The 26,214-nt window shown below is 45.2% G+C and overlaps 1 protein-coding gene across 4 annotated transcripts in view; it reads right to left on the minus strand.

Moving 5' to 3' along the window:
- LOC117057187 (chromodomain-helicase-DNA-binding protein 2-like) overlaps nucleotides 1-26,214 on the minus strand; it is a 65,311-nt gene that overhangs the window by 32,457 nt on the left and 6,640 nt on the right. For 2 of the 4 annotated variants that reach the window (XM_033168038.1, XM_033168037.1), the window contains exons 3-8: nucleotides 13,642-13,861; nucleotides 12,389-12,475; nucleotides 5,500-5,561; nucleotides 3,219-3,344; nucleotides 2,426-2,575; nucleotides 682-815 (exon numbers count right to left, since the gene is read on the minus strand). In XM_033168038.1, coding sequence (XP_033023929.1) covers nucleotides 682-815; nucleotides 2,426-2,575; nucleotides 3,219-3,344; nucleotides 5,500-5,561; nucleotides 12,389-12,475; nucleotides 13,642-13,861 — 779 coding nt within the window. Of the gene's footprint in view, nucleotides 1-681; nucleotides 816-2,425; nucleotides 2,576-3,218; nucleotides 3,345-5,499; nucleotides 5,562-9,404; nucleotides 9,520-12,388; nucleotides 12,476-13,641; nucleotides 13,862-26,214 lie in introns of those variants that run through there. The other 2 variants (XM_033168040.1, XM_033168039.1) reach the window with 2 other exon arrangements.

Genomic DNA, 26,214 nt, shown 5'->3' on the forward strand with positions numbered 1-26,214 from the left:
AATGGCCCATCTTTGTCCTGCATCCTGTTTTCTCAGGAGTCAACTCAGATCCCTGTGGGAAACCAGCAAGCAGGATGCAGCACAAGAGCACTCTTCCCCCACCAACCCCTTTGGTTTGCAGCCTCTGGTATTCAGAAGCATTACTGGCTCCAACCAGAGCACAGCCGTTGGCTAGTAGCCATAGACAGCCTTGTCCTCTGTGCATTTTGCCCAACCCACTTTCAAACCCGTCCAAGTTGGTGGCCATCACTGCCTCCTGTGGAGGTGAGTTTTGCAGTGAGAACACTTAAAACCTGCAAAAATGCTTGGGAACTCCCTCCCATTGAATACCAGATGGGCGCCTTCTCTGTTGTCTGTTCCGCCCCTTATAAAAGCTTTATCCCAGTTTGGTATCTGTCTTTCACAGCCAACTGAAGCCCATGTTTTTTCAGCCAGACATCCCAGCACATTGAACAGCTGGGTTTTTGAACATTTTTGTTTTATAATTCAGTTGGTTAAATGGCTGTGGCACTGCTGCTTTTTGCGTTTATGTTGTTTTATTGCTGAACGCTATTGCATGGGGAGCTTTTTTTCCCCTATCTGTACCCGTGCATCACCCTGTCGGGAGTTGACCAAGCTTAGCTAAATATACCAAGTGAGACCACTGGCACAAGGCAGGTGCCCCTGCTTATAGACACTCACCTCCTTTCCTGCCCACCCTGCTGTCTATCACTTTCTCGATGGTCTCGCTGTTATCCTGCTGTTCCTCAGACCCTTCTCCTGTCATTTCAATCAGGTCGTCAGAGTCCGTCTCAAAGTCATCGTCTTCCTTATAACTTCGGGCAGGACCAAAAAGGCAACAGCATAAGTCTCTTTCTTTCTTTCTTTATATATAAATAAATGTGTGCTGTGGGGCTCCAATCCATCTTGGAGGGGCGAGGTCACAAGGCGGTGCTGGGTTCAACCCCCCATGGCTGCTGACATGTTGGGTCCCCCATCCTACTCAGCGTGAGAGCATGGCACCCCAAAACATGCAAGATCGTGGCCGGACCACACGTCTCACGTGAGACTGCGGCAGCCAAAAACACTAATTTTGGGGGTGTCATGCTCTCGCATGGGAGTGCGGCCCAGGTTTGCGCTGAGACGTGTTGGGAGTTTATGGTGGCACCATTCACATAACAAAAACTACCAAAAAGGTATAAACATCTTCAAAGGCAGGGGGCCCATGGCTTGGCTTTTGAAAAACTGGGGGTCTGCAGTACTTAGCTAATTGGGAACCACTGATGTAGACAGTACTGAGCTCCATGGACCAGCGAGCTGACTCAGTGTAAGGCACCTTCCGACTTGAGACACAAAACGTTCCCACAAGAGGCCACTCTTTTCTCATTCTTTTTTTGAAATTTCATTATGCTTTATTATACAACTGTACAACATAAACTTGAGTTCATTGTTACCAATAAACTGATACAAAAGGGGGGGGGGAACCTAACATTTTAACAATAAATTTTCTTCCAAAGCGTCAGACTTCCCGTCTTTTCCATATTTTGTTCTATGAAACCTATTGCATAGATTTGTTCATTTGTTTAGTAATAAAGTACAAATAATTATATCATTCTCTTTTTGTACGAATTATTTACAGAGGTTATTCAAAGACTATCACAGAATTTAAGCCACAGCAGCTGTTCTCAAGATATTTCTTGAGAACTTCCGAATTTGAGATGAATTCCTGCTTTGGCTTATCTTTGATCCTTCCTGCAAGGTTATCTAGCTCAGCGTATTCTACAAGTTTCAATAGCCACTCTGATTTGGAGGGGACTTTTGTCGCTCTTCCAGTGTGTATCCTTGCAGCTACTGCAGCATACAGTGGTACCTCCGGTTGCGGATGGGATCCGTCCTGGAGCTCCGGTCGGATCCCGAGGTTTCCGCAAACCGGAAGGACCACTTCTGCACATGTGCACACGGCGAAACACTTCTGGGTTTGCCGCTTTCGCAACCCAAAGTTTAAATTACCCTCCGAGGTGCTACTGTATAGGAAAACCCTTTCTTACGTTCCAAGGAATGTCAGGGCCTGTTATAACGAGTAGAAATGATTCTGGTGTTTTTTTTAAGAAGGGATACTTTTAACATTTTTTTTTTAGTTCCAAATAAAGATCATTCCAAAATATTTTAATCTTTTTACACACCCACCTCATATGGAACATATTGACACCTGGTTCCCCACACTTCCAACAATTATTTGGGAAACTTTTGTACATTTTTGATAATTTCCAAGGTGTCAAATACCATCAATATAACATTTTGGGAGGGGAATTTTCTCAAGAGGCCACTCTTCGTAGAGGACTGAAGACAACACAGGGGTTCGCATGCAGAAACTGGTCTGCTTCTGCCCATATACAAATCTAGAAATGGTCACTCTCCGTGCACCAGGGCTCCTGCCCGCCATTACCTGACGTTTTTAGCTGCTCTGCGCCGGGTCTGCCTTTTGGGTGCCTCGTCATCTTCATCATCATCTTCGTCCTCAGATGACTCTGTTTTCCTCCGCCTCTTCCCACGCTGGGGCTTGTGGACCTTTTTCGCAATGGCTTTGCTCGCTGCTCTAAAAAACGAGCATGAAAACAGACCACGGTGTGTATTATATAGGCCGTGGGTTACAAAGGGAGCAGCCGAGCAAGGACAGCCTTTCCCAATCTTGGTGCCCTCTAGATCAGACTCTAGATGGGCAAATTCCGACCCTCCAGATTTTTGGGACTACAACTCCCATCAGCCCTAGCTAAGAGGACAAGTGGTCAGGGGTGATGGGAATTGCAGTCCCAAACATTTGGAGGGCCGGAGTTTGCCTATGCCTGCTCTAGATATTGTTGGGACTACAACACCCATCATCCCTGGCTATTAACTGTGCTGTCTGGGGCTAACGGGAGTCCAACAATTGTTTCAACCATTTTAAATTTGTGTGGGATTGTTGTTGTCGGTGGTGGTTTCTATTGAGGGGAGGTGTGTCGGGGAGGGGAGGAGCTGGGGAGAGCAAGGGGGCCCAATTGCAGTGGTTCAGGATAGGGGGAGGCAAGCCCAGTCTTCCCTGGGAGCCTCAAGCCCAGCCAGGGAAGGGCAGGAAAACTTTCGTTTCCTGAAGATATGTAGGTCAGGCTCCTTGTTTAAAGGGCCCAGAAGCAGAGTCTATGGGTGGGTGAGGGAGACATGGCAAACCCAAGGAAAGGCAGCACCCCCCAGCCCTTTCTTACCTCCTCAGGACAGGTCTCCGAGCTCTTATTTTCTTCTGCTCTGGTTCGCTTTCTGCGCTGGTGCCTTGTTCCTGTCCATCTTCCTCCTCACCATCATCCTCAGAGCCCTCCCTCTTCCATCGTTCCCTAGATTTATAAGCAAAACGCCAAGAAAGGTTATCATTATAATGTCTGGTTCTGGAGGGAACACACTTTTAAAACAACATACCAGGGAGCACAAGCACCCCTGCAGCTCTGGAGAGGTTGAGTCGGTGACCCAAGGTCTTCCTTGCTTTGCTCCTTTTTATGGAGATGCGCAACAAAACATTTATAGAGCCCCCTCTTGTCTAACCTGCCAGGATGATCAGATGTGTTTCATATCCTTTTGCTCCCCTCAGATCAAAAGGCATCTATCACCCTCAGTGTGGCCAAGTACTAAGCTGCAGCAAGGAAAAACCTACCAGGAACTGACCCCAGACATTTTGCCATTTTGCCTCTTTGGAGTTTGTGATATGAATAGAGCAAAATTGTTGACACTCATTTTATTTCATTCTATGCTGTCTTTATCTACTTAATTTTACTTTTTCACCCTATCATACACATTAGGATAATGTGCTCTATGTGCCTCTTGATGTGATATCATTACACTAAGAAATACCACTGATATAGAGCTACTGGTCTTCAGCTAGAGGCTCAGCACTCCGAAGCGGGTCACAGGTTGGCCTGGGTGGAAGACTGCACTGAAAAACATTAACGCCACTCCTTTGGCTAGAACTCCCCCCCTGCCTTTTTCCCTTTTAAAAAACAACAACAAACAACAACGGCCCTTTGCTTTTAACAGTTGTGTAGAAGAGGGGGGATTAAGCAGATGCAGCTTGCCCCAAAGGAGTGAGGAAAAGTTGCATCATCCAAAATTCTCTCTTCTGTGCAACTGTTACACAGAAGATGTCCCCTTTTGCATCTAGAGCATGAATGGAGACCTGTAGCTTTCCAGATATTGTTAGACTCCAGCATGGCCAACAGTTCAAAGGATAGTGGGAATTGTAGCCTGAAAACATCTGGAGGGCTATTTGACACCCCCCCCCCGCCCTAGAGAAGGAGAGAAAGGCATATAAGGCCGAAACATTAAAAACATTATAGCCCACGTTATAGGCTATCACACCTTAAAATGCTTGACTGGCTTCCCTGCAGAACTCTGTGTTAATTCCCATCAGCCACAGTCAGCACATCCAATGGCCTAAGATGATAGAAGCTGGAGTCCAACATCTGGAACAGAGTTTCCCAAACTGGGGTTTCCAGCTGTTTTTGGACTATTATTCCCATCACCCCTGACCACTGGTCCTGTTAGCTAGGAATGATGGGAGTTGTAGTCCCACAACAGCTGAAGAGGAGACCTAAGTTTGGGAAACACAGGCTAGCCACCTTTGCTCTACAGCAGGCATAGCCAAAGTGGTGCCCTCCAGCTGTTGATGAGGTACAACTACTGCCAGCCTCAGCCTGCATTGTCATTGGTCAGGGATGATGGTATTTGTAGTCTACAACATCTGGAGGACCTGGCATTGGCTACCTCTGCTCTAGAATGCCCCAAATGTTGCTCTGAGTAGACACACAATTCATATGTGGGCTGCACAGAGGACACAAAGAATACGGCCATGTGCATTGCAATGCCCTCTGGATGTTGCTGGACTACAATGCCCATCATCCCTGACCACTAGTCATGTTGGTTGGGGCTCATGGGAGTTGGAGTCCAGCAATATCTTGTGGGTAGCAGTTTGAGGGTGGCTGCATTAATCTCAGGGTTGTGGGTTTGGGCAAAGATTCCTGCATTGCAGGGGGCTGGACTAGATGATCCTTGTGGTCCCTCCCAACTCTACAATTCTATGATTCTACTATGTTCAAGAGGGATTAACATTTCAAGCACAAAAGGTTGGCAAGAACCCTCCTAAAAAAAGGAACTCAGCGAGCACGGTGTTTAGTGTAATTGCCCATGTTTTGTGGAACAGCATTCCTGTTGAGATATGACAGCCCACTCCCCGCCTAGCTGTACTTTCTGGAATCAATGGATGACATTTTCGTTCCAACAGGTTTTCTCAGCTGGACAAATGGGCCTTTGCATTAAGGATCAATTTGTTAGGGTTTTAGTCTTGTTATAAATGCATTTGTTGTTTTATGTGTTCTTAACTGTTTTTAATATTCTTATGCGCAAGTCACCTTGAGGTGGTGGTTTAGAATGTGATTAATCAATCACTCAATCCATCATAGTAATAAGGATGCAGAGTTTTACAGGGCCCTCAAAACTTACGTTCTCTTCATTTGCCTTTGGCCTCTTCTTTTGGGGCTTTCGCTCTCAGACTCGCTATTTCCCTTAAACGAAAAAGGAGAGAGGAAGGGGAACCATGAACGAGGCTGAACGCAGGAGGCCAACCTTGCTGCTGCTGCTGAATGCTCACTGCCAACTAGTCGTTCACACTGCAAAAGCAGCAACACCAAGCTACTCGTGACAAAACGCTGGTAAGATGGCTCTCCTTACCTAAGCAAAAAATAATTTTTTTAAAAAAATCTGCCATTTAGGCGAGCACTTTAACACCTGCAGCCCTGACCCAAAAAGAAGGTCCATTCTGCTACAGGTGCACAAATGGATGAATAAGGGAGTAGACAGCAACTAATAAAAACCCCAAACGGCAAGGAGACTAAAATGAGTAACAAAACAGAACCAAGTGCACAAGGCAATCTATCAATAACCTTCCCAAAATGCCTGCCACTGCTATGGCAGTCAGAAAGGGATGGAGTGGGGACATACCGAGTCTTGTACCAAGTCAGACACTTGGTCCATCTCATTCAGTATTGTATGCACTGACTGGCAGCAGCTCTCCACGGTTTGAGGCAGGAAGCATTTCCCGCTGTATCTGGAGATAAGGTAAAGGTAAAGGGACCCCTGACCATCAGGTCCAGTCGTGTTCGACTCTGGGGTTGCGGCGCTCATCTCGCTCTATAGGCCAAGGGAGCCGGCGTTTGTCCACAGACAGCTTCCGGGTCATGTGGCCAGCATGACAAAGCCGCTTCTGGCGAACCAGAGCAGTGCACGGAAACGCCGTTTACCTTCCCGCTGGAGCGGTCCCTATTTATCTACTTGCACTTTGATGTGCTTTCGAACTGCTAGGTGGGCAGGAGCTGGGACCAAGCAACGAGAGCTCACCCTGTGGCAGCCGACCTTCTGATCAGCAAGCCCTAGACTCTGTGGTTTAACCCACAGCGCCACCTGGGTCCCTCGTATCTGGAGATACTGGGGATTGAACCTGGGACCTTCTGCATACCAAGCAGATGGTCTACCACTGAGCTATGGCCCTTCCCCACGTGTGACTCTGACAACCTCTCTAAGGGGCATGGGTTTCCATGTCTAAAAAAGTTTGTGACGGGCTAGGCCCTAGATCAGAGCTGGCCCGATTCAGCCACCCAAGCAATTTGTTTCCATTGCCTCTCCTCCCTTCTCCAGTAAGAACACACCAATTTTGTCAGTGGCAGCAAAAATAAAAATAAAAATGAATGCAAAAAGAGTACTAGGGTAGGCAGAAATATCTCCACCCAGTGGAGCACCCTGATTATGCAACTTCCCCCCACCCCCATCATGAGATGAATCATTTGATGAGCAAGAGCAAAAAGGAAAAACCCTCCTCAGTTGATCCACAAGGATGAGGGGGGCAGCTCTGTTTCTTGTGTGCTTGTGTGTGAGGTCACATCCATCACTAGCATGTAGCCCCAAAGGCTTTTCCAAGGCTGAATTTTGTCCCTTGGGAAGAAGAGGGCCAGCCACCCCTCTCCAGAATGTTCCAACCGTTGTTCTGCAGGACCCCAAAGAAGGGGGCATGTGTTACATACAAGGGTGATTTGCAATTAAAAGGCAAAGTAGCTTCTCAACAACGGACAAACACACAGTGCAATGGCAAGAAAACATCCCTAGTTGCCCCAGTACCAGCAAGATCCTTGAGAAAGCAATCAACAACTGAGGGGGGGGGGAATTGAAGAGGGGCAGAAGCAAGAGTCATATGACGGGATGGGGAGATGGTTGAGAAGGAGGTGTGAGAGCTCAGTGTTGTCTCCATGGGTAGGCAGCAGCTCTCCAGGGTTTGAAAAAGGCACATCGGGGGCAAAAAAAACCAAAACAGAATGAAAAAGGGCTTTGCAGAGTTCAAAGGTGAGGGAACATGCTTATTCGCCGTCACTTACATCCTCAATTTGGGCGTTGAGCTGCTGGACCCTTGAAGTCCTTTCCAACCCTACAGTTCTACGGCTCTGTGATGTGAACCATTTGCTTACTTTAAGCAACCTTCACCTCCCAAGAACCCCTAATGCTTGACACGTCAGCCAACCCTAAGCAAGCCCCCCTTTGCAAGCACCAACATGCACCAATGTACAGGCCCAGGCTTGTCAACTTCAGTGCTCCCTGCCCCAAAACCCGAGGCACTGCCACAAAAACCGATCACCACAAAGCTTCTGTGCTGTGCTGGTGGGCATGTCTCACCCTTCTTTGGGACTCTCTGCTGCAGATAAGAGCCTCGTCAACAAAAGCCGGTCTCAGGCCAAGGTTTGCTTCAGGTCCTGGCTGTCTAAGGAAACTCCTATCAGGGAGCTGTTATCCAAAATACAGTTATCTGGAGGCCAGAGCTTTGTCATCAAGCAAGAAGCTTAGTAGGGCATCTCATGCCCAATCTGTCCTAAGATGGCACTCGCAGAATCCTCCCAACCGCCAACACCCACACAAAAGTGGAGGGTCACGTCACATTGGGTTGGGCAGGAGAGGAGAGGAGAATAAAGTGGCATCCATGTGGCCGGTATGGACCTGAAAACCTTAAGAGGTCCTGAGGTCTAATCCAAAACATACCAGCAAAATTAAACCACTGCTAGTGGACATGGAAGAGCTCAGTTTCATTCTGAGGCCTATTTTGGAGAGGGGTCCTGCCCCATTTCCCCCAACATTCCCCTACACACCTGTTGTGTCTATTTCAGAATTTTTCAGGCCAAAACAAGAAGCCTTGTTTCCACCCGTATGACTCCTCGCCTGCTTGTAGGTGTTGTCTCCTTCATTTTTTATTTTGTGTACATTATAATGAAGAAAAGAGCACCTTTTAAAAATGAAAGACAAACGAGGTAAGACAGCAAGGGATCTTCTAGGATTACACGGGCAAAACAGCAGCAGGAAATGGACTGGGGGGGCAATTTCACTTAGAAAGTTGCCCAAGGGGAGGGAGGTTTAAGTGCCCCTTTTTGTCCTGCTCCAATCAGGTAAGGAGACCATCCTGATAGTGATCTTGTGGGGAGACAGCTAAGAGAAGACTGAATATGTATTTCCCAGCATCTCATCTATGTCCCAGTTAGAAACAGGTTTCATGTCTTCTGGGATTATGTGCAAATTTATGCAGGTAAAGGTGTTCCTTCGCTAAGTGGTGTTGGTTAAAAAACATAAAGCAAGACAGAATTCCCCGAACAGCCTAAGAAGAAATGCCTCTTGTTTAGCGACCACAGTGTTCGCATGCAGAAATTTTGCATCAGCTCGGTTTAACTTATTTGAACTCCATCCATGCCTGAAGGAGGCTGGTGTAACTTACTGGCCTGGTTCCCACACAGTGCTGGGACAAACTACGGCTTAATGTAAGTGAGCAAGCATGCTGGCGCACAGTGACAAAACTGCAGCCGCTTCGCTGCTTGCACAGGTTGGGCTTAGCACTATGTTCTAACCCAGCAATGGGCTTTGTGTCACTCCAAACAAACCACAAACTGCAACCAAGATTTGTTCTCGGCTTACTGAATGTGATTCCTTTGAAGTGAGATCAATCACGAACCCAGGTTGGGACACAACACCAAGCCCAACCATCGCTTAGGCAGGAGCGAGGGAGCAGTGTTTCTAACTGTGCGCCAGCACAATTTCCCCATTCCTTGTTCCATGGAAGGAAGCCTCCGTTCCATGTGGTGAGCTATGGGCTTACTCTGTGTTTCTACCTCCACTTCAGAAGGGAAGAGGGCGTTCTTTTTTGGGTTTTACAATATTGTGTGGTATAAGCAAAAGTTTCCTACTGAATGACACATGTGTGTATTTTTTTGTTTTTGTTTTTAACTCTTTATCTTACAGCATAGCCAATGGCAATGGAGGAAATGGGCCCAATAGTTACGAGACCACATAATATTGTAAAACAAAAAAAGGACAGGACTTACCTGAGCCCCTAGAGGGCGCTGCTTTCGTCTGCAGCGGAGATCTGAGGTGGGTGTGACATCACCAGCACAATGCATGCTGGGCCATCGTTACAGAGAGAGCCTAGTATTTGCAGAACTTGGGAAAAAGGAAAACAAAAACTGGCATAAATGGCATGCTAACAGCCCGCTGGATCTGACCTTTCTTGGGGGGTGGGGAGGGAGGATCTGTGGATTTTTGTCAATAATGGGGAACCTGGCACCCTCCAGACTTTCTTGGAATCTGCCTCCCAGTAGCCCCCACCAATGTGGATGATGGTCAGGGTTGATAAGAGTTAAGAAGACAAGAAGAACCCTGGTGGACAGGCCAAAGGCCCATCTAGACCAGCATGCTGTTCTTACAGTGTCCTATCAGGTGCCTTTGAGAAGCACACAAGCAGGACCTGGATGGAACAGCCGTCTGCACACTTGAAATTCTCAGTAACTGGTATTCAGATGCATACTGTGGCATCCTGGCCAGTAGCTACTGATAGCCATTTCATCAATTAATCCTCTTTTGAAGCCATCCAGGTTGGTGGCCCTCACTACCGGTATCTCTTGTGCTAGCAAATCTCATTGTTCACTTATGTCCTGTCTGCATGGCTGGAAGTCTGGCAGCCTCTGAAGGGCCACAGGCAACCCAATCACCCCCTAAAGCAAACTACAGTGGTCTACAAACTATCTCCTGGCTTTCTCATTTCCCATCTCACAATGGAAACTAGGAAGTTTGGGGAGGTGGAGGAGTTGAAGTGGGGGGAAAACACCATCTATGATAGCGGGATCACTAAGTATCATGGGACAGGAAGGGAGCAACAATCTGGCCACAGAGTACTGCAGAAAAATGGGTGCCATGGGTGAGTAGTATGGAAATGGGGTGCATCTCTTTGCCAGCATCTTGAGAGCTGGCTCAGCGTGGTTAGGAGACCGAGATTCAAATTCTGCCTCCACCATTAACTCACTCAGTGAGCAAGTCTGTTTTCTCTCATCTGTAATATGGGATATGAGAATACGGGCTTACCATTATTGTGAAAGTTATAAAACAAAACACGGAGGCAGCTCTAAGGCTTTGGCACTCGGCAGGCAGCACCACTGCAAAGGACGCTTAGTCGCTTAATTACTGTTGCGAGGCAATAAAAGGAAGGGATGTTGGACCTCCCACATCTGGGACTTGGGAGGGGGGTCTCCCCAGAGCAGCAGAAAAAGGAGGGGAAGTTGGGTGGACAATAGAGGGGAGCATTTGCTTAAGCACTTTCCTTGCGTCCACACATAAACACACCCCATGCATACTGCTTTTACACACCCCATGCATACTGTTGGGCAGTCAAGCGGGAGAAACATTGCAGAATGTAGATATATATGCTGTAGGGATGGAGAACCTGTGGCCCTCGAGATGCTGATATACAGGTAGAGGCTAGTTTGTGTGTGTCCAATTGAAGCCACCAACACGAACCATGACCTGGAACGCAACTCCCACACAAACAGGGAATTGTCTGTACTCCAACACCCATCAGCCCCAATTTGCATGGCCAATAGTCAGGGTTGCTGGGAGTTGTAGTGCAGGAGTATATGGAGAGCCACAGGCTCCCTATCCCTAACCTGGATAGACAGGTGTGTGTTTGACCAGCTTGTGTGTTAGTATGTGAGCTTGTCTTGATGGACAGATCTTAAATCCAGAAGTGCTTCTTATAAAAATGTAAACCGCCTCAAGGGTTTTGGCGGGTAGACTGTATAAAAAGGTGGGAAACATACAAGACAATTTCTGACCAGCTCTGCACCACCTTTTTATGAATGTAAGAACAGCCTGGCAGCTGGATCAGACCAATAGGCTATCTTGTCCAGCAACATGCTCTCAGAGTGGTCAACCAGATGCATCTGAGAAGCCTTCAAGCAGGATATGAATGCCACAGCACTTTCCCTCGCTTATGCACCCCAGCAACTGGTCCTCAGATGCATACCAGCTTTGACCCTGGAGATGCAACACAGGTCAGTGTGCTATAAAGTTGCACACTGAGGAAAAGCAAATCTTATCCAAACTCAGCTCCGAGCTGGCCACAAGTGGCCAAGAACAATATTATGCATTTTGAGACAAAATGCTCAACCGTGGGTGCCTGATGCTAGGCACCTAAATCCATATATAGGCACCCAAGCATAAATGGACCCATTTTCAGAGGACTCCCGAATGGGAGATGCGGGTGCCGCTTATATTTTCAGGTGCTTGAATATAAATTTAGGTGCCTACCTTTGGATTTCCAACTTGGACATTTTCAGTGTGACTCTGAACTTTCCTGAGCCTCATTTTCTCCATCTGTAAAAAACAGAAGGCGAAACCACTGCTTACCCTCCTTAAAAATTGGTAGGTTGTGGGGGAATATTGAAAGGGTGGGCGGGAGGAAAAAGCAACTCACAAAATGGGACAGCAAATAAAAGGTCGCAAGTTCCAGAACCACATTGTTCTTAGCAGAATTTGATGGAAGGCAGGGAAGGAGAGAAATGTCTCAGCCAACAGATGATAAAAACCCCAAACTGAGTTCATTTCATGCACTGAATTCAAGAGATGTCTAATTATCTACAGATGCGAAAGGGAGGGAAAAGGTTTAGTGAAATGAAACATGCAAACAAACACCCCTGCATACACACAAAATGAATTCATCTCAATGGTGTTCCTCTGAGGTTCCAAGCACAGCCGTTCCTGCAATCATTTCCCCAGCATTTACAGTACATCACAACCACATCAGACTTCCAATTTGTATTGTGCAACTGGAACTTTTTAACCATAACATTGCAAGTTCAGGGGCGTTCCACGGGTGCTGCTTGCTCAGGTCAGACTGCAGGAATGGCGCACGGCACGACCAATGGAAAAATGCAGCTGCTGTGGCGCCACCTCTGTGTTTCAAAGGTAACACTGAACAGAATGGCTTGGCCATTCCCAATAATGTATTTCCCCTCCTCTTTATCCTCCCTCCCCTTACCTCTTCATTTATATTAAAGCGTGAGGGCTCCTGCCTGCTTCGGTTCGACCTCCTCACCCCATAAACATCTGGATATTCTTCCCACATCTGCAAAATAAATCATAATCACGTTTGTACTGCATCCTTCATCCATGGATTCAGGGCAGTCGACAGATGTTCCCTCTTTCTTATCCTCCCAAGAACTCTGCAAGGCTAGAAGGCTTCCTCTTGTCACTTACAACCAGTGATCAGTACTCAAAAGAACATTATTATTATTATTATTATTATTATTATTATTATTAATTGAATTTATATACCGCCCTCTACCCACAGGTCTCAGGGCGGTTCACAGGATAAAATCAGAATATAAAATCGCAAAGTACATAATCAAAATAAAAACCACAACATGGAGGTTCAACTTCACTATCGCAGCCAGTAACAGCTAACAGACCAAGGCTTTGTGATTTTGTCCAATCTGCTTTTAAAGCCATGCAAACCGGTCACCTCTCATCACTCATATGCTAAATAAATAATGAATAAACAAAATAATCTTGTGGCAGCGAGTTCCACAGACTGATTTCAAGCTCCTTGCATCTGCCCCTATATTGGTACCGTCTGATGCAACGCCGGCACTCAAGGGTGGCTTGTGGGCTTCCAAAAGTGGCAACTGCTTGGCTGCTGTCAGAAGAGGATGCTGGATTAGATAGGCCTTTTAGCCTGATCCAGCAGAGAAACCCTTAAATTCTTATCTAACAGAAGTAGGAATAGCATGGAGCGTGTGGATTTTGCAAGACCACCTCCCCTTCAAGATAGAATTTCCTACAAATTATTTCAAATTCTGTAGACCTTTAATACATTCCTCATTCTATGTCTTTTCCCTGCCACTTTTTTATTTTATTTTAACGCATCATGGCTAGTTCTTTGCAAACCTTCCAATCAAATTGTCCCTTCTTTTCAGAATTTCCTTCAGCGCTTCAAAGTACCGAAGAAGCAACCCAGCCAAATTCCAACGACACACAAAAGAATCCAGAAGGGTACACAATTCAGGCTTTGCCAAGTCATTGCCCTCCAGATCTTTTGGACTACAATTCCCATCAGCCACAGCCAGCAGGTTGGCAAAAGCAGATGACTATCAGGATATCAAACCAAAACCTGAAACCCCGGAAACAGAAGACCTTGTAGTAGATGGCAAGAGACCAGGCTGTGCTTTGCCACCTCCGTCAAAGGCCACTCAGCTGAGTTAGGCATACCCACCCGGCAAGGGGACAACATACTTTTTTGACATCGGCTAGCCTTTCTTTCTTGGATGTTGGTTTCTCCTTGGCTTCCAGAGGCGTCTGCTGAGATTTTGAGCCCGTCGAGCCACTTTCGGATTCAGACTGGCTTTCGGAAGTCTCCGAGCTGCTGTTGGATTCGCTCCCATGGTCGCTTCCTTGCTCGCTGTCAGACTGGCTGGCAGAGTCAGACCCCGAGGCCTCTTCTGATGCTGAGTGACTTGTGGAGGAATAAGAGAGGGTTTCATCATTGTCAACCATCTTTCAAGTTCACACACTTAAGACCTATTGAAGCTGCCCAGAGTGGTTGGGGCAACCTGGTCAGATGGGAAGGGTACAAATAATGAAGTTATTGTTGTTGTTATTCTTAAGCAGGTGTGAGCCACCTAGTACGCTTCAGATGCTGATGGACTACCATAAAATATCAATGACTTCCCTTCTTCTCTTCCCATGGTTCATTTTGCATAACCTAAATCCCTGCATATTTTATATAAACTAAACCATTCAGTATTCCGTTATTACATCCATCAAAACTTATTTACACTGTTGAATTTATCTTAATGTGGAGAGAAAGACCCCTAGATGGGTATCTCCAGTAGAGGCCAAGGCTTATAAGAGACCCAATATGTCTGCAAGATGGCCAAAATACGCTGATATACTGCAACGAGAAGGTCAGAGTTTCAAGTTGAAGAGTTATGAGCAATTGAAAGAGGAGGTTACCGACTGGTTGCAGTATTACCAAATAAATGAAGTTTTTAAGATGGACAGGAAAAACGGCTTTCAATTAGAGAAATCCAAGTTGGAGACAGAATTAATTGAACCGAACTCTAAAAACCTTTCCAGAATGTATAACTTGTTGCTAGAGTGGCATACAAAAGATGAAATGTTCAAGTCAGCAATGATTGATTGGGCGAAAGATGTAGGACACAATATTATGTTAGAAGACTGGGAGAGGTTAAGGAGGGAAGGTATCAAATTTACTGCATGCAATGTATTAAGAGAGAACATCATGAAAATGGTATATAGATGGTATCTAACACCAGTGAAATTAGCTAAGATGTACCATGGCTTAAGTAATGAATGTTGGAAATGTAAAAAAGTAGAAGGTACCTTCTATCACATGTGGTGGACATGCCCAAAGGTAAAGGACTTCTGGGAGAAAATTTACAATGAACTTTAAAAAGTGATGAAAATCACTTTTACTAAGAAACCAGAGGCCTTCCTGTTGGGCATGACCAATCATGAGATACCCAGGAAAGATAAAGTGTTTTTTATGTATGCCACAACAGCTGCTAGAATTTTGATGGCAAAAAACTGGAAAGGTGAAGAGCTCCCGACAGTAGAAGATTGGCAGATGAAGTTAATGGACTTTATGGAACTCGCAGAACTGACCGCGAAACTCCGAGACCAGAGGGAAGAGAAGGTGCAAGAAGAGTGGAAGAAATTTAAAGAATATTTAAAACAACATGAAAAATTGGACATTTGAAGTGAAATCAGTGAAAATAATAGGCTTTAGTTATATAATGTTAGGTTAAAATAGTATAGATGAAGTTAAGATTGTGTTTTAATTTGTTATGCAAAATATTATGGTTAGCAATAAGTTGATATAGATAAGTTAAGATGTTATTTGATTTGTTTAAAGATAATGGTGAATGAACGTTAAAATATGGTAGTTACAAAGTTACTAAAGTAAATTCGAACTGAACGCAGATGAGAGAACGGAGGAAGTCCCCAAGTAAGATTTGAAACAAGATTTAAATAATAATCAATTGGTGTGTTGCAGTGTTCGTGTGGTGTTAGGTATGTATAAGTTTTTTGTTTTTGATATTTGTATTTGTAGTGTTTTTATATATGTATTTGTATTTTTTGTAGTTTGTATGTTTTTATTTGTTGTTTAGTGTGGAAATGCCAATAAATTCTTTATAAAAAAAATTATCTTAATGCTGCCAACATTTTTGAATGTACACAATTTCCCCCCCATGTATTCAATAAATATTTTCCACTCTTCTTTAAATGTGTTCTTCTTGTTCTCTTATTCTATGAGTTAGGTCCGCAAGCTGCACATATTCCATCAGTTTAAGTGATGAGTTGTTTCTTTCCGATGTATTTCTCATCAATAAAAAATTGTTGTGGTGCAAGCAATTTTTTTCTCCTGAAAGTGTGACCCAAAGAGAAAGAAAGTTCAAGAACCACTGCTTTGTGCCAACTGCATGTTTTTGTTGTTTTTTTAAGAAAGGGGGAGGGGGAGGTTATAAACTAAGAAATACTTCAAATCCAAAGATTTGTGGCTAAAATACGAAATGGCTTTAAACTGATATCTGGCACAAAGGTTGGAATGTTATTCCAGCAAGGTTTAATGCAATATTTAAAAAATAAAATAGGCCTACAAGTTTGAATTCTTTTAATATGAGGGAAAAGGTCAAAAACACAAAATGCATTTCTTTGGGAAGCTGGCAGAGGGCAATATAGAGGTACTCAGGCAGAGAGGTGGCGGGGAGAACAGACACAAACAGCTCCAGAGGCAGAGAGCCAGAAGCCATTTTAAAAGATTCTCTGTTCCTCTCTCCACCATCTTACAGATTTCCCTGCGTTGTTTTCTTCACCAATAACCCAAAGGGTAGATGTGTGTTGTGAAAAGCACAATTAAGCAGAAGGGCCTCTAAAAACACTTGAGAGGATAGAAGGCAAATTTAAGAAGAGGATGGTCTCCAGAAAATGTGCAGAGGATTCAGACAACTGCCTGCATCATACTAGTTGCTGAACTGGACAGCAGCTACATATTCACTGCCTGTTTTGGAGCATCAAACAAGGAAGCTGCCTCATACCTTCGTCCATCTAACTCAGGGGTGTCTACACGGACCAACAGAAGCTCTCCAGGGTGCCAGGAGTCTTGACTCCAGCTGTTTAAACAGAGGGGTGTGTGTGTGTGTTTCCTAGTCTACCTAGAGATGCTGAGAATTGGACCTGCAACCTTCTGCACTCAGAGCAGATGCCCCACCAGTGAACTGCAGCCTTTTCCTAGACAGAGGAAGCTGCCTTATACCAAGTCAGATCATTGGTCCATCAACTCAATATTGCCCACACAGACTGGCAGCAGCTCTCCAGGGTTTCAGACAAGAGGGTGTGCCAGGCACCGAGCCTGGGCTTCGGCATGCAGAGCAGCTGTTCTACCAATGACCTATGGCCCTTCCCTCTGTTACCTCTTTGGGGGAACTAGAGAAGGGGATATTCAAACTGCAACAAATTTATGTTAATGAGCCCTCCTCCCAAACAGTAAAAGGAATAAAATCCCATTTCCTGGCTTTATTGTGATCAAGTATTCTGAACTAACCAGGGAGGGAGCACAGGGGTCATCTAGTCCAACCCTCTGTAATGCAGGAATCTTTTGCCCAAGGTGGGGCTTGCACCCATGACCCTGAGATTAAAAGTCTCATGCTCTTTCCACTGAGCTACCCCAGGCCCCCCAAACTCTCCATATGTAAGGCTGCTGAGTATGACATGAAGTCTATTTCACAGGGTTGCTGTGAGGATGAAACAGGAGCGGGAGTCATGGCCGCAGGCAGCAAGGCTAAAGGGAGTTACATATCAAAACTGGCAGCAAATAAAACTAGGTCAGGGGCAGCCCATGCAGTGAGCTCCAGAATGTTAGCACTGGAATAGAGAAGAAATCCTGATAACTGAGGGAAATGAACAAACAGTACAATCAGAGAAGAAAGGAAGAAGAGATTTTCTTTCTTAGCTCAGTCTTTTACATAGAAGGAAGATACTCAACCAAATGTACAGAGGTAAAACTCCCTCAGAACGATACAACCAATCAGGGCACATGCTACCACAGTGAATATCATACAACTCTACCTGGTTGCTAAGCAACACCTCCACTGCCACCCCTTGGCTAATTGACAAATTAACAGAAGTAACCCTTTAAGGTGCACAGTGAATGATCCCAGCCTGTTATTGGATTTCCATGTCCAGATGACTACAGGATTCCACCTTCCACCAACCCTGGGCAGCATGGCCAGTTGCCAGGGATGATGGTCACTGAAGTCCTGCATCATCTGAAGGTCACCACATTAGCTATGCCACACCTTAAAAGCCTATCAAAACACAACCGTTCAGTTTCACAAGGGAGAACAGGCTAGGCCAAAATTTTGAAAATTTGGCATTGTTTGTTTACCTACAACAGGAGTGGAACAACTGTTTTCAGCATATTACTTTCTGGGCAACCTTTCAGGGGCCACACGACAGTGGTGGGTTGGGCAGAGGCTGGTTTCTACACAAAGACATCCCTCTTTGTCTTCCATCCAGACAAGCAAGAGGCATTATCAGAGTTCAGACACCTTTTCCAACCAGACAGAAGCAGTCACCAAGAGTGTGAAACGGGCACCAGTGCTGGGTGCCACCTGGTGAAAGTTCTGAGGGCCACATAGAGCACCCTGGGGCTTGAATTTCATCCTCAGGCCTTTCTTCCTAATCCTAGCTGCAATGCAGGAAGCTGTGGTGGGTCAAGTGCGAGGGAAATGCACTCTGCATGTGCCTAGAGGCACTTTTCTGGTGGCTATTTTTACTCAGCACATTTGTGATGTTCCAAATTGGGACAGGGAGGGCGCGCCAGAATCCCAGTACCCAAACCACATTCCGCACCAGTGCTCTGCGGACCCCGCGTCGCTTTTTCGAGCAGCGCAGAGCCTGCAGGGAGGCGGTGGGCAGACGTAAGCCCCACGCCACCCGAGTCACCGCATCACTCCCAGAAGAAACGTGCGGCTCGGGCGAGCTGCAGACCCGACGTTAAGTGCCACCCCCCGCGGTGTGGCACCCAGTGCCCCCCTGCTTCCCCTAACTATGCCTCTGCTGAAGAGGGTCTGGGAATGCTAGCTCAGATGCTGCCAAGCAAAAAGCAGAGAAACTAAAGTTTCAGCTGGCACCCTCCTATGCCTTTAGCTGTGAACTGATCTGTAAGAATTACCAGGAGTTTTTCATGGCACAGAAATTAACATACTCATTTCCCAATTTCTGCAAATCAATCTAATACTACAGGCGTAAGAGCAGACCAGTGTGTGTGCTTTCTGTGTCGGTGGCAACCCATTAGGGAGAAGTGGGGTAAATGTAATTAGAATATAAACGGGCTATTTTGTGGTAGATCAGTATGTCAATAGGCTACCTAAAATAAATAATCTAGGGCTGCCTAGGTCCGGATTTTCCCACACGTTACCAGGATTTCAAAGGCAGAATTGACATCCGGGGGGGGGGGATTTCCGAAAGGTGGTGCTACAAAATTTGGGGGGTTTTCCAAATTTTGGGGGGTTTTCAACAACTTTCAAGGTGCCCTGGTTTTTACTTTTTGAAGCAGGGCAACCCAAAATAAGACAAAATAGTTATTAGGGGAATACTTTTATTAGACCAACCAAAAATATCACAAAAATAATGTGCAAATATTTTGAGTATTTTGTGAACATTTGGTTGCTCTAATAAAGATATTCCACTAATAAATGTTTCAGAATTTTTCTTAAATTTTTTAAGTAAGTACAGGAAATACAGGAAAATAGACAGCATTTGAAAAGGCTCAGCCTCTGCCAAACACAAGAGCCACAGGCAATATTTAAAGGGGACAATGAAGCTACTTTTCCTCCCCACAGAAATCTAAAGGGTTTCCAGCTACCTAACACAAACCACACACCTGGTGGACCTGCAAAGGACCTGCAAAGTTAGCCACCCACCCAGTTCTGTGATGCATCTTTTGGTAGAAAAGGGGATTTCCCCTTCAACTGCAGGAAGCTATTAACAAACTTAAAAGTGGTGGGGCAAATGCCGGGTCTTTGAGTGCATTTCATAAACACGTCTCTCGAGCAATTTCATCCACAATAAAGTTGCTCTGTTTATGTATACTCATCTGAAAAGGTAGTACAGTACTAAACTCAAATATTGGTTGGTAGGGGTAGTAGCTAAAGGGGTGCACTCCAGATTTTGTTTGACTCCAACACTCATCGGCCTCAGCCAGTTTGAAAGATGAGGATTATTTTATTTTTATTATTATTATTACTACTACTACGGTGAAGGAAACAAGGAATGAGGGTGGCGCTGTGGTCTAAACCACAGAAAGTCGGCGATTCGAATCCCCGCGATGGGGTGAGCTCCCGTTGTTCGGTCCCAGTTCCTGCCCATCTAGCAGTTCGAAAGCACATCATAGTGCAAGTAGATAAATAGGTACCGCTCCGGCGGGAAGGTAAACGGCGTTTCTGTGCGCTGCTCTGGTTCGCCAGAAGTGGCTTAAGTCATGCTGACAACATGACCCGGAAGCTGCCTGCGGACAAACACCGGCTCCCTCGGCCTATAGAGCGAGATGAGCACTGCAACCCCAGAGTCGTCCACGACTGGACCTAATGGTCAGGGGGTACCTTTACCTTTACTATAAAGGAGACCAGGGCTGCAGATCCACAACTGACAAAACAAAAACATAAAATGTACTGTATATTCTGGCGTATAAGACTACTTTTTAATCCAGGAAAATCTTCTCAAAAGTCGGGGGTCGTCTTATACGCCGGGTGGTGAATCTGCGGTCAAGTGTATCTCAAACTCTATATTTTAACTGGGAAAGTTGGGGGTCGTCTTATACGCCCAGTTGTCTTATACGCTGGAAAATACGGTACTAATGACCATTCCAAAGCAGATGTAGACTGGGATAAACATCTCTGCTTAAAAGGTTTGTCTTCAGAAGGTGCAGAAAAGATAACAGGTACAACTTCTGTCTGATAATTAACCTGAGGGAATTTCCAAAGGTCAGGTGCCACAAAGCTCAAGGCCTGGTTCCTATATTGTGTGAACCGACCTCCTGCTAAGCTGATATCTGCAGAGGACAGTGATGATGGCCCTTCTCTCCTCCGAGGACACCTGAAGGCTCTCTCAAATTGGCCATCTTATTCCACAGATTATTTCTTCAAAAGACCCTTCCTTTGTCATATTGCCCCCATCTAGTCCAGTCCTACCGGCAGAGCAAGGGCACATTCACTCCCATACATTTAAAGCACCATGACGTGATTTTAAACAGCCATGGATTCCGCAAAGAATTCTGGGAACTGTATATCACGAAGGGTGTAGATCAGAGAGCTATGGTTCCAGAGTACCCCAGGAAAAGCAACTGGCTGCTCAAAGCGGTATCACGGTGCTTTAAATGTATGGATGCGGCCTTAGCATCATGCAGCAAAAACAAAGAGATTTCTTGCAGAACCTTGAAGACTAAAAAACTTATGGCATAACCTTTCAGGAAGTTCCTTTTCTTCCCCATGCAACACACTGTCACAGCACTCTTTTTCTCATTGTTTGCACTGCTTTTAAGGAAACTTTCTCCTAACTGTTTTCCTCTTCGGGCCCGCCCGCCCCACCCCATCCCAAAAACCCCCTCTAGGATCCTCATATTCCCCCTATTTTTCAGTTTCCTAATACATCACACAGGCCCTTTCCCAGACAGCCACTGAATGCAAACTGGAGGGGCCTGACTCCCAATCGTACGCCCCCACAGGCTTGCTTTCTCTGCAAGGCCACAAGATTTCCGTTGTTCTGTGACATCTGGAGTTTCAACATCCAGAGGGGGAGTTGCTTGGATTTAACCCTGTGAATGTGGCCTCCATCAGGGAATAATAGGTTGCCAGGGATACGGATGTTTTACTGAGTGAACAAAAAGTGCAGCAAAGAAAGAGATCGAGCATAATGCCCCATCCACACCACCTATGATTAAAGAGCATCTCTGACAAACTCAATAGGAAGCCTCTTCCCAGTTCACACTCTCAAAAGAGAGAGGAAAAACCAAAGGCTACTTTAGACTCAAAAGATAAAGTAATTCTCCCAGAAATGTGATGGGGGGTGGGATGGGGGGGGAGCATCCCAACAGATGAGAGCTTACTTTCAAGTTACACAATACCTTTTTCAGGCGTAAGCATGGGGAGGGGGAGATACGGGGTTGCATCCAATTGAAATTAACCAACATTATTAACTTAGGCCCATTAATTTCAGTGGGCCTACTTTTGAGTATAACTTAACTGAATACAACCAATTTCTGGGTGTGACCTAAACTGGGTACACACTACACTTTTAAAACACACTCTTTTCCTCAAAGAATTATGGGCACCGTGGTTTGTTTTAGGGCTGCTAGGAGTCGTAACTCTGTGAGGGGTAAACTACAGTGCCCAGAATTCTTTGAGGGTGAATATTTGCTTTGAATGCACGTTGAAGGTATAGCGTGAACACAGCCTTAGCCAGATAAAACCCAGGCTCAAAGTTACACACAAATTAATGGAAAATGTTAACTTGGTAGAACTTTGTGTTCTTCGAACTCAAACCAAGGGAATACTGCTTTTTAAATAATAATCTTGCTTTCAACGACTGCACAGTAAGTGCTGTAGCATGGGTTTTTCAAAAACTCACTGCCAGAATCTTGAGCAACTATAATCCTAATTAAAGACGTCATATCACTTCTTCATGTTTTTGGTCTGTGGTATCACAGGCCCTGTTAACTTGACCCGGCCGCAAACCACAACCCTTCACAAGAATCTTGCAAACTCTTGTCTTCTTGAACAGCAAGGGAAACCGAATTGAGTAGGGTTAAGCATAATCTTTGAAATGTGAGCCATCTCAACACATAAGCACACACAAACACACCTCTCACACCCTTTAGGAAGCAACACTGGTGTGGGTCACAACCTACAATCAAGCACTTCTACTGAAAGCAGGGTCAGATAGTGTGGAAGGGGGGGGAATCATTTCACTAGTTAATTAGTGACAAAAAAGGCAATCCAATCTTAAAGAAGCTGAAGATTAACACTTTTTATTAATGTCCGCTAATAAAAAGCATTGCTATTCAGCATCCTTGAGACAGATCTGCCTTTTTTGCCATTTCCATTGGATGTTTCTGTTTTCATGCATGTGGTGCAAATATTTGTTTTAGGCACAATAAATGCACAGTGATTGCAAATACAATACTGAGCAAACTTGGAAGTTTTGCCAAACACAAATAAACCTGCTAAACTGGATCACTTTGTGAAGCATCAAAAATGTTTCCAATATAAACTGAAAAATCCCCGACGCAACATAGCCTAATCAAATTAGACTAATCTGAATAGGACAATTTTCCAATTCACAATTTCCCATTAAACCCACATCACCAGGTTCACTGTAGAATTAAGCCTAACCCTAAACCACTGCCCATAAACCTGGGAAAGGGTTGTAGCTCAGCGGTAGAACACCTGCTCTGAACACAGAAGGTCCCTGGTTCAATTCCCAGCATCGCCAGAAAGGGCTGGGGGAGACCGCAGCCTGGAATACCAGAAAGCTGCTACCAATCATTCTATGCCCTATGATCAGAGTGAACAATACTAAACTAGAGGAACCAAAGTCAGCATAGAGCAGCTCCCAGGATGCCCGCTTTGCAGATGCTACAAGGGTCTCCCTGAAGTGAAAACAGATGAAAACAAGCTAGCTCAGTACCCACACCCAATGTATTGTTGCATGCCACCCCAATCTCTGAGTAGTGGGTGATTTCAGGTGCCTACCCAGGGCTGAGTTTCCTCAGAATGAGGAACAGAGGAGACTGTGGTGTAGGCTATTTAGGACAGGCATAGGCAAACTTTGCCCTCCAGATGTTTTGTGACTACAATTCCCATCATCCCTGACCACTGGTCCTGTTAGCTAGGGATGATGGGAGTTGTAGTCCCAAAACATCTGGAGGGCAGAGTTTGCCTATGCCTGATTTAGGATACAGTGGAACCTCTGGTTACGTACTTAATTCGTTCCGGAGGTCCGTTCTTAACCTGAAACTGTTCTTAACCTGAAGCACCACTTTAGCTAATGGGACCTCCCGCTGCTGCTGCGCCGCCAGAGCACGATTTCTCTTCTTATCCTGAAGCCAATTTCTTAACCTGAAGCATTAATACTGGGTTAGCAGAGTATATAACCTGAAGCATATGTAACCCGAGGTACCACTGTATATGGTTTATTTACACACATATACAACCTAAGCCTATGCTAGAGGTGCTCACAGCATTAACACCCCAAGGTGGTCTTTCTTCTCCCATAGCCACAGAGTTGGATTCAAGCAGAAATCAAGCATGTCTCTCAGGCTTCAGCCTGCCTCCTGCTTCGAGCTTCTACTCTGGCCTTTGTATTTCTAACTACCAGCCAGTTGAGGGGGGGGGCACCCATCTTCCCTCTGGACTGGCACAGAGCCACTTCCTTTGTTACCCCATGACCCATACTTGGGGAGTCAATACAAAGAAGCTGGCCTGGCTATTATAACAAATTAATCCTTGCTTAGATTTTAACCCTTACTGGATCCACTAGCCCAGGGGTCCCCAGACTAAGGCCCGAGGAGCTCATTTATCCAGCCCCCAGCACCACCCACCACCCGCTGCCGCCGCCTGCTCTTACCAGCACGGCTGCCCACTTTCGGGTCATGCACAAGCATCATTTCCGGCGCACTTCCAGGTCTGCGGAGGCCCGTGTGCACGTGCACCAGTTATTTTCGGCGTTGCACCAACCCGAAAGTGCACCGGAAATGACGCTTGTGCTTGCGCACAAGCTATTTCCGGCGTTGCACCAACCCGAAAGTGCACTGGAAATAGCGTGTGGGTGCACGCTTCCCCACCTCCGCGCAATTGGCGCTGGAGGAAGCGGCCTGAGGTCCATTATGTCTGGGGACACCTGCACTAGCCTATCTTCCCTCCAAATTCACAATATCTTACCTGCATTCAGACTGAACTCTTCTGTGCTCCCCTGGAGTTCAGCAAGACCAGCACTGGAATAGGGAGTTTGGTTAGCTAGTCTTTTTGTTTTCACTGCTGTTTTTGATCTTGCTTTTGCACTTCATTAAAACCTAAAAGTGGCATCTTAAAGGCTTAACATATTTATTGTAGCACAAGCTTTCACGGACTAGAGTCCATCAGATGCAAATTCCCTTTGAAATTTGCATTTTCTCTCTATTCACTGTAGTGTTGAACCTGACTTTTTGACTGTCCTATTCGAAACTGTCAGCATGCCTGGTGATTAATTGTTGATTCTTAAAAAAATATTTATTGTGAGCTGCTGTGGGCATGGTCTGCTAAAGATAATTAAACCACAAAAAGATGGAAACTACCCAGGTGCCTAGGCAAATGTGCCTGGCAAACAATGAATCATTTATAGATGAGCAGCCTACCGGATTTAAGGTGCACATGTACCAACAAAATAGTCCTGATAAGAGTAGACAAACCTACTGAGTATCACCCACTGGCTTTTACCATTTCACGTGTGAAGTGCCCACAAGACGGATGAAAATTCACAGAGCAATTAAAAACTCGGATCCATATTTCACCATTTTGGGGTGAGGACAGTTTTGATGACCGAACAATTACAAATTGAGGCAGGGTTACAGGGCACACAAGTTGAAAATCTGCCAACCTGCAACCAGGTTATTTGTGTACACAGAGCAAGGTTTTTTTGTTTTTGTTTTCCTGTACTTTTATTTGTTGGCATAAGAAACAGTGACACTTTAAAGTTAAGTAGAATGAGGGCATTCCTCTTCTCTTCATTAAACCAGATCCAGTTACTTGGGCTGCTTCTACATTAATTAGCAGCAATTGCTAGCTTGCAAACAGCAAGAAGGAGGCCATCTGTGACTCACATCTCAAACAATGGGGAAGTCAGAGGAAGGCGGAAGACAAACACTAGTCTTGTGACATTCCAGATCTCTTACATCTTTAACTGCATTAAATATGTTCTTTACAGGCACTCTTCTGACCTACACTCTTCACAAGTTAAATGTCTGGTGTAGATGAGAGATCAGGGTCAGTTTTGCAATGATTCAGAATGTTCAATGGAGCACCAGACAAGATCCAAAACAAAAGAGTTTGGGATTAAGTAGCAGGAGTTCACAGTACAGGAAACACAAACTTTTCAGTTCAAAGGTTGCCAAAGCACTACCAGCTGGCTTGAATTGTTAAGGGAAGTACCTAAAAACCAGAGCTAGGTTTCAGCCCCATCGCCTATTTTGAGGAAATCTGTGTAAAATATTTAGAGTGCATTTCCCTTTACACCTGAGGGAACAACATCTCCAAAGCTATGAGCTTTCCAGGATAGGCAATGTGGCTTTTCAGCAGCTGTGAATGCAGACACCCATGTCATTATTAAATCTCAATTTGAAACATTTCAGTAAATGTTTGTAAAAGTGCTTCATCTGAATTATTGCACAACTGGCCAGGTGCCGGGAATTCATAACCTTCCTGCTGTGAAATCCCAGTTTAAATTTGATCTAATGTGTGAGGCTGCCCCAAATAGCAATCTTCTCCAGTATAAAGGAGTGTTCTCCTTTGTTAAATCGCAGCCCGATTAGACAGTTAAACACACACACACGTTCTGTACCCATTAAAGCAAAATAGCTTAGGGAGAAATGGTTGGGTTCTCCCCAATATCTGATGAGACTGCAAAAAAGCTCGTTCCTTAAAAAATATGTTGCCTGAAAAGCCGTTCTTTCTTCCAAAAATGGTTTGAGCATAAGGAGAAGTCGATTACTCAAGGGAAAACCCAGCATTTTTTAGCGGAATAATCTGACTT

Source organism: Lacerta agilis, chromosome 13 (assembly GCF_009819535.1).
Source record: "Lacerta agilis isolate rLacAgi1 chromosome 13, rLacAgi1.pri, whole genome shotgun sequence".
In the NCBI taxonomy this organism is placed as follows: Eukaryota; Metazoa; Chordata; class Lepidosauria; order Squamata; family Lacertidae; genus Lacerta; species Lacerta agilis.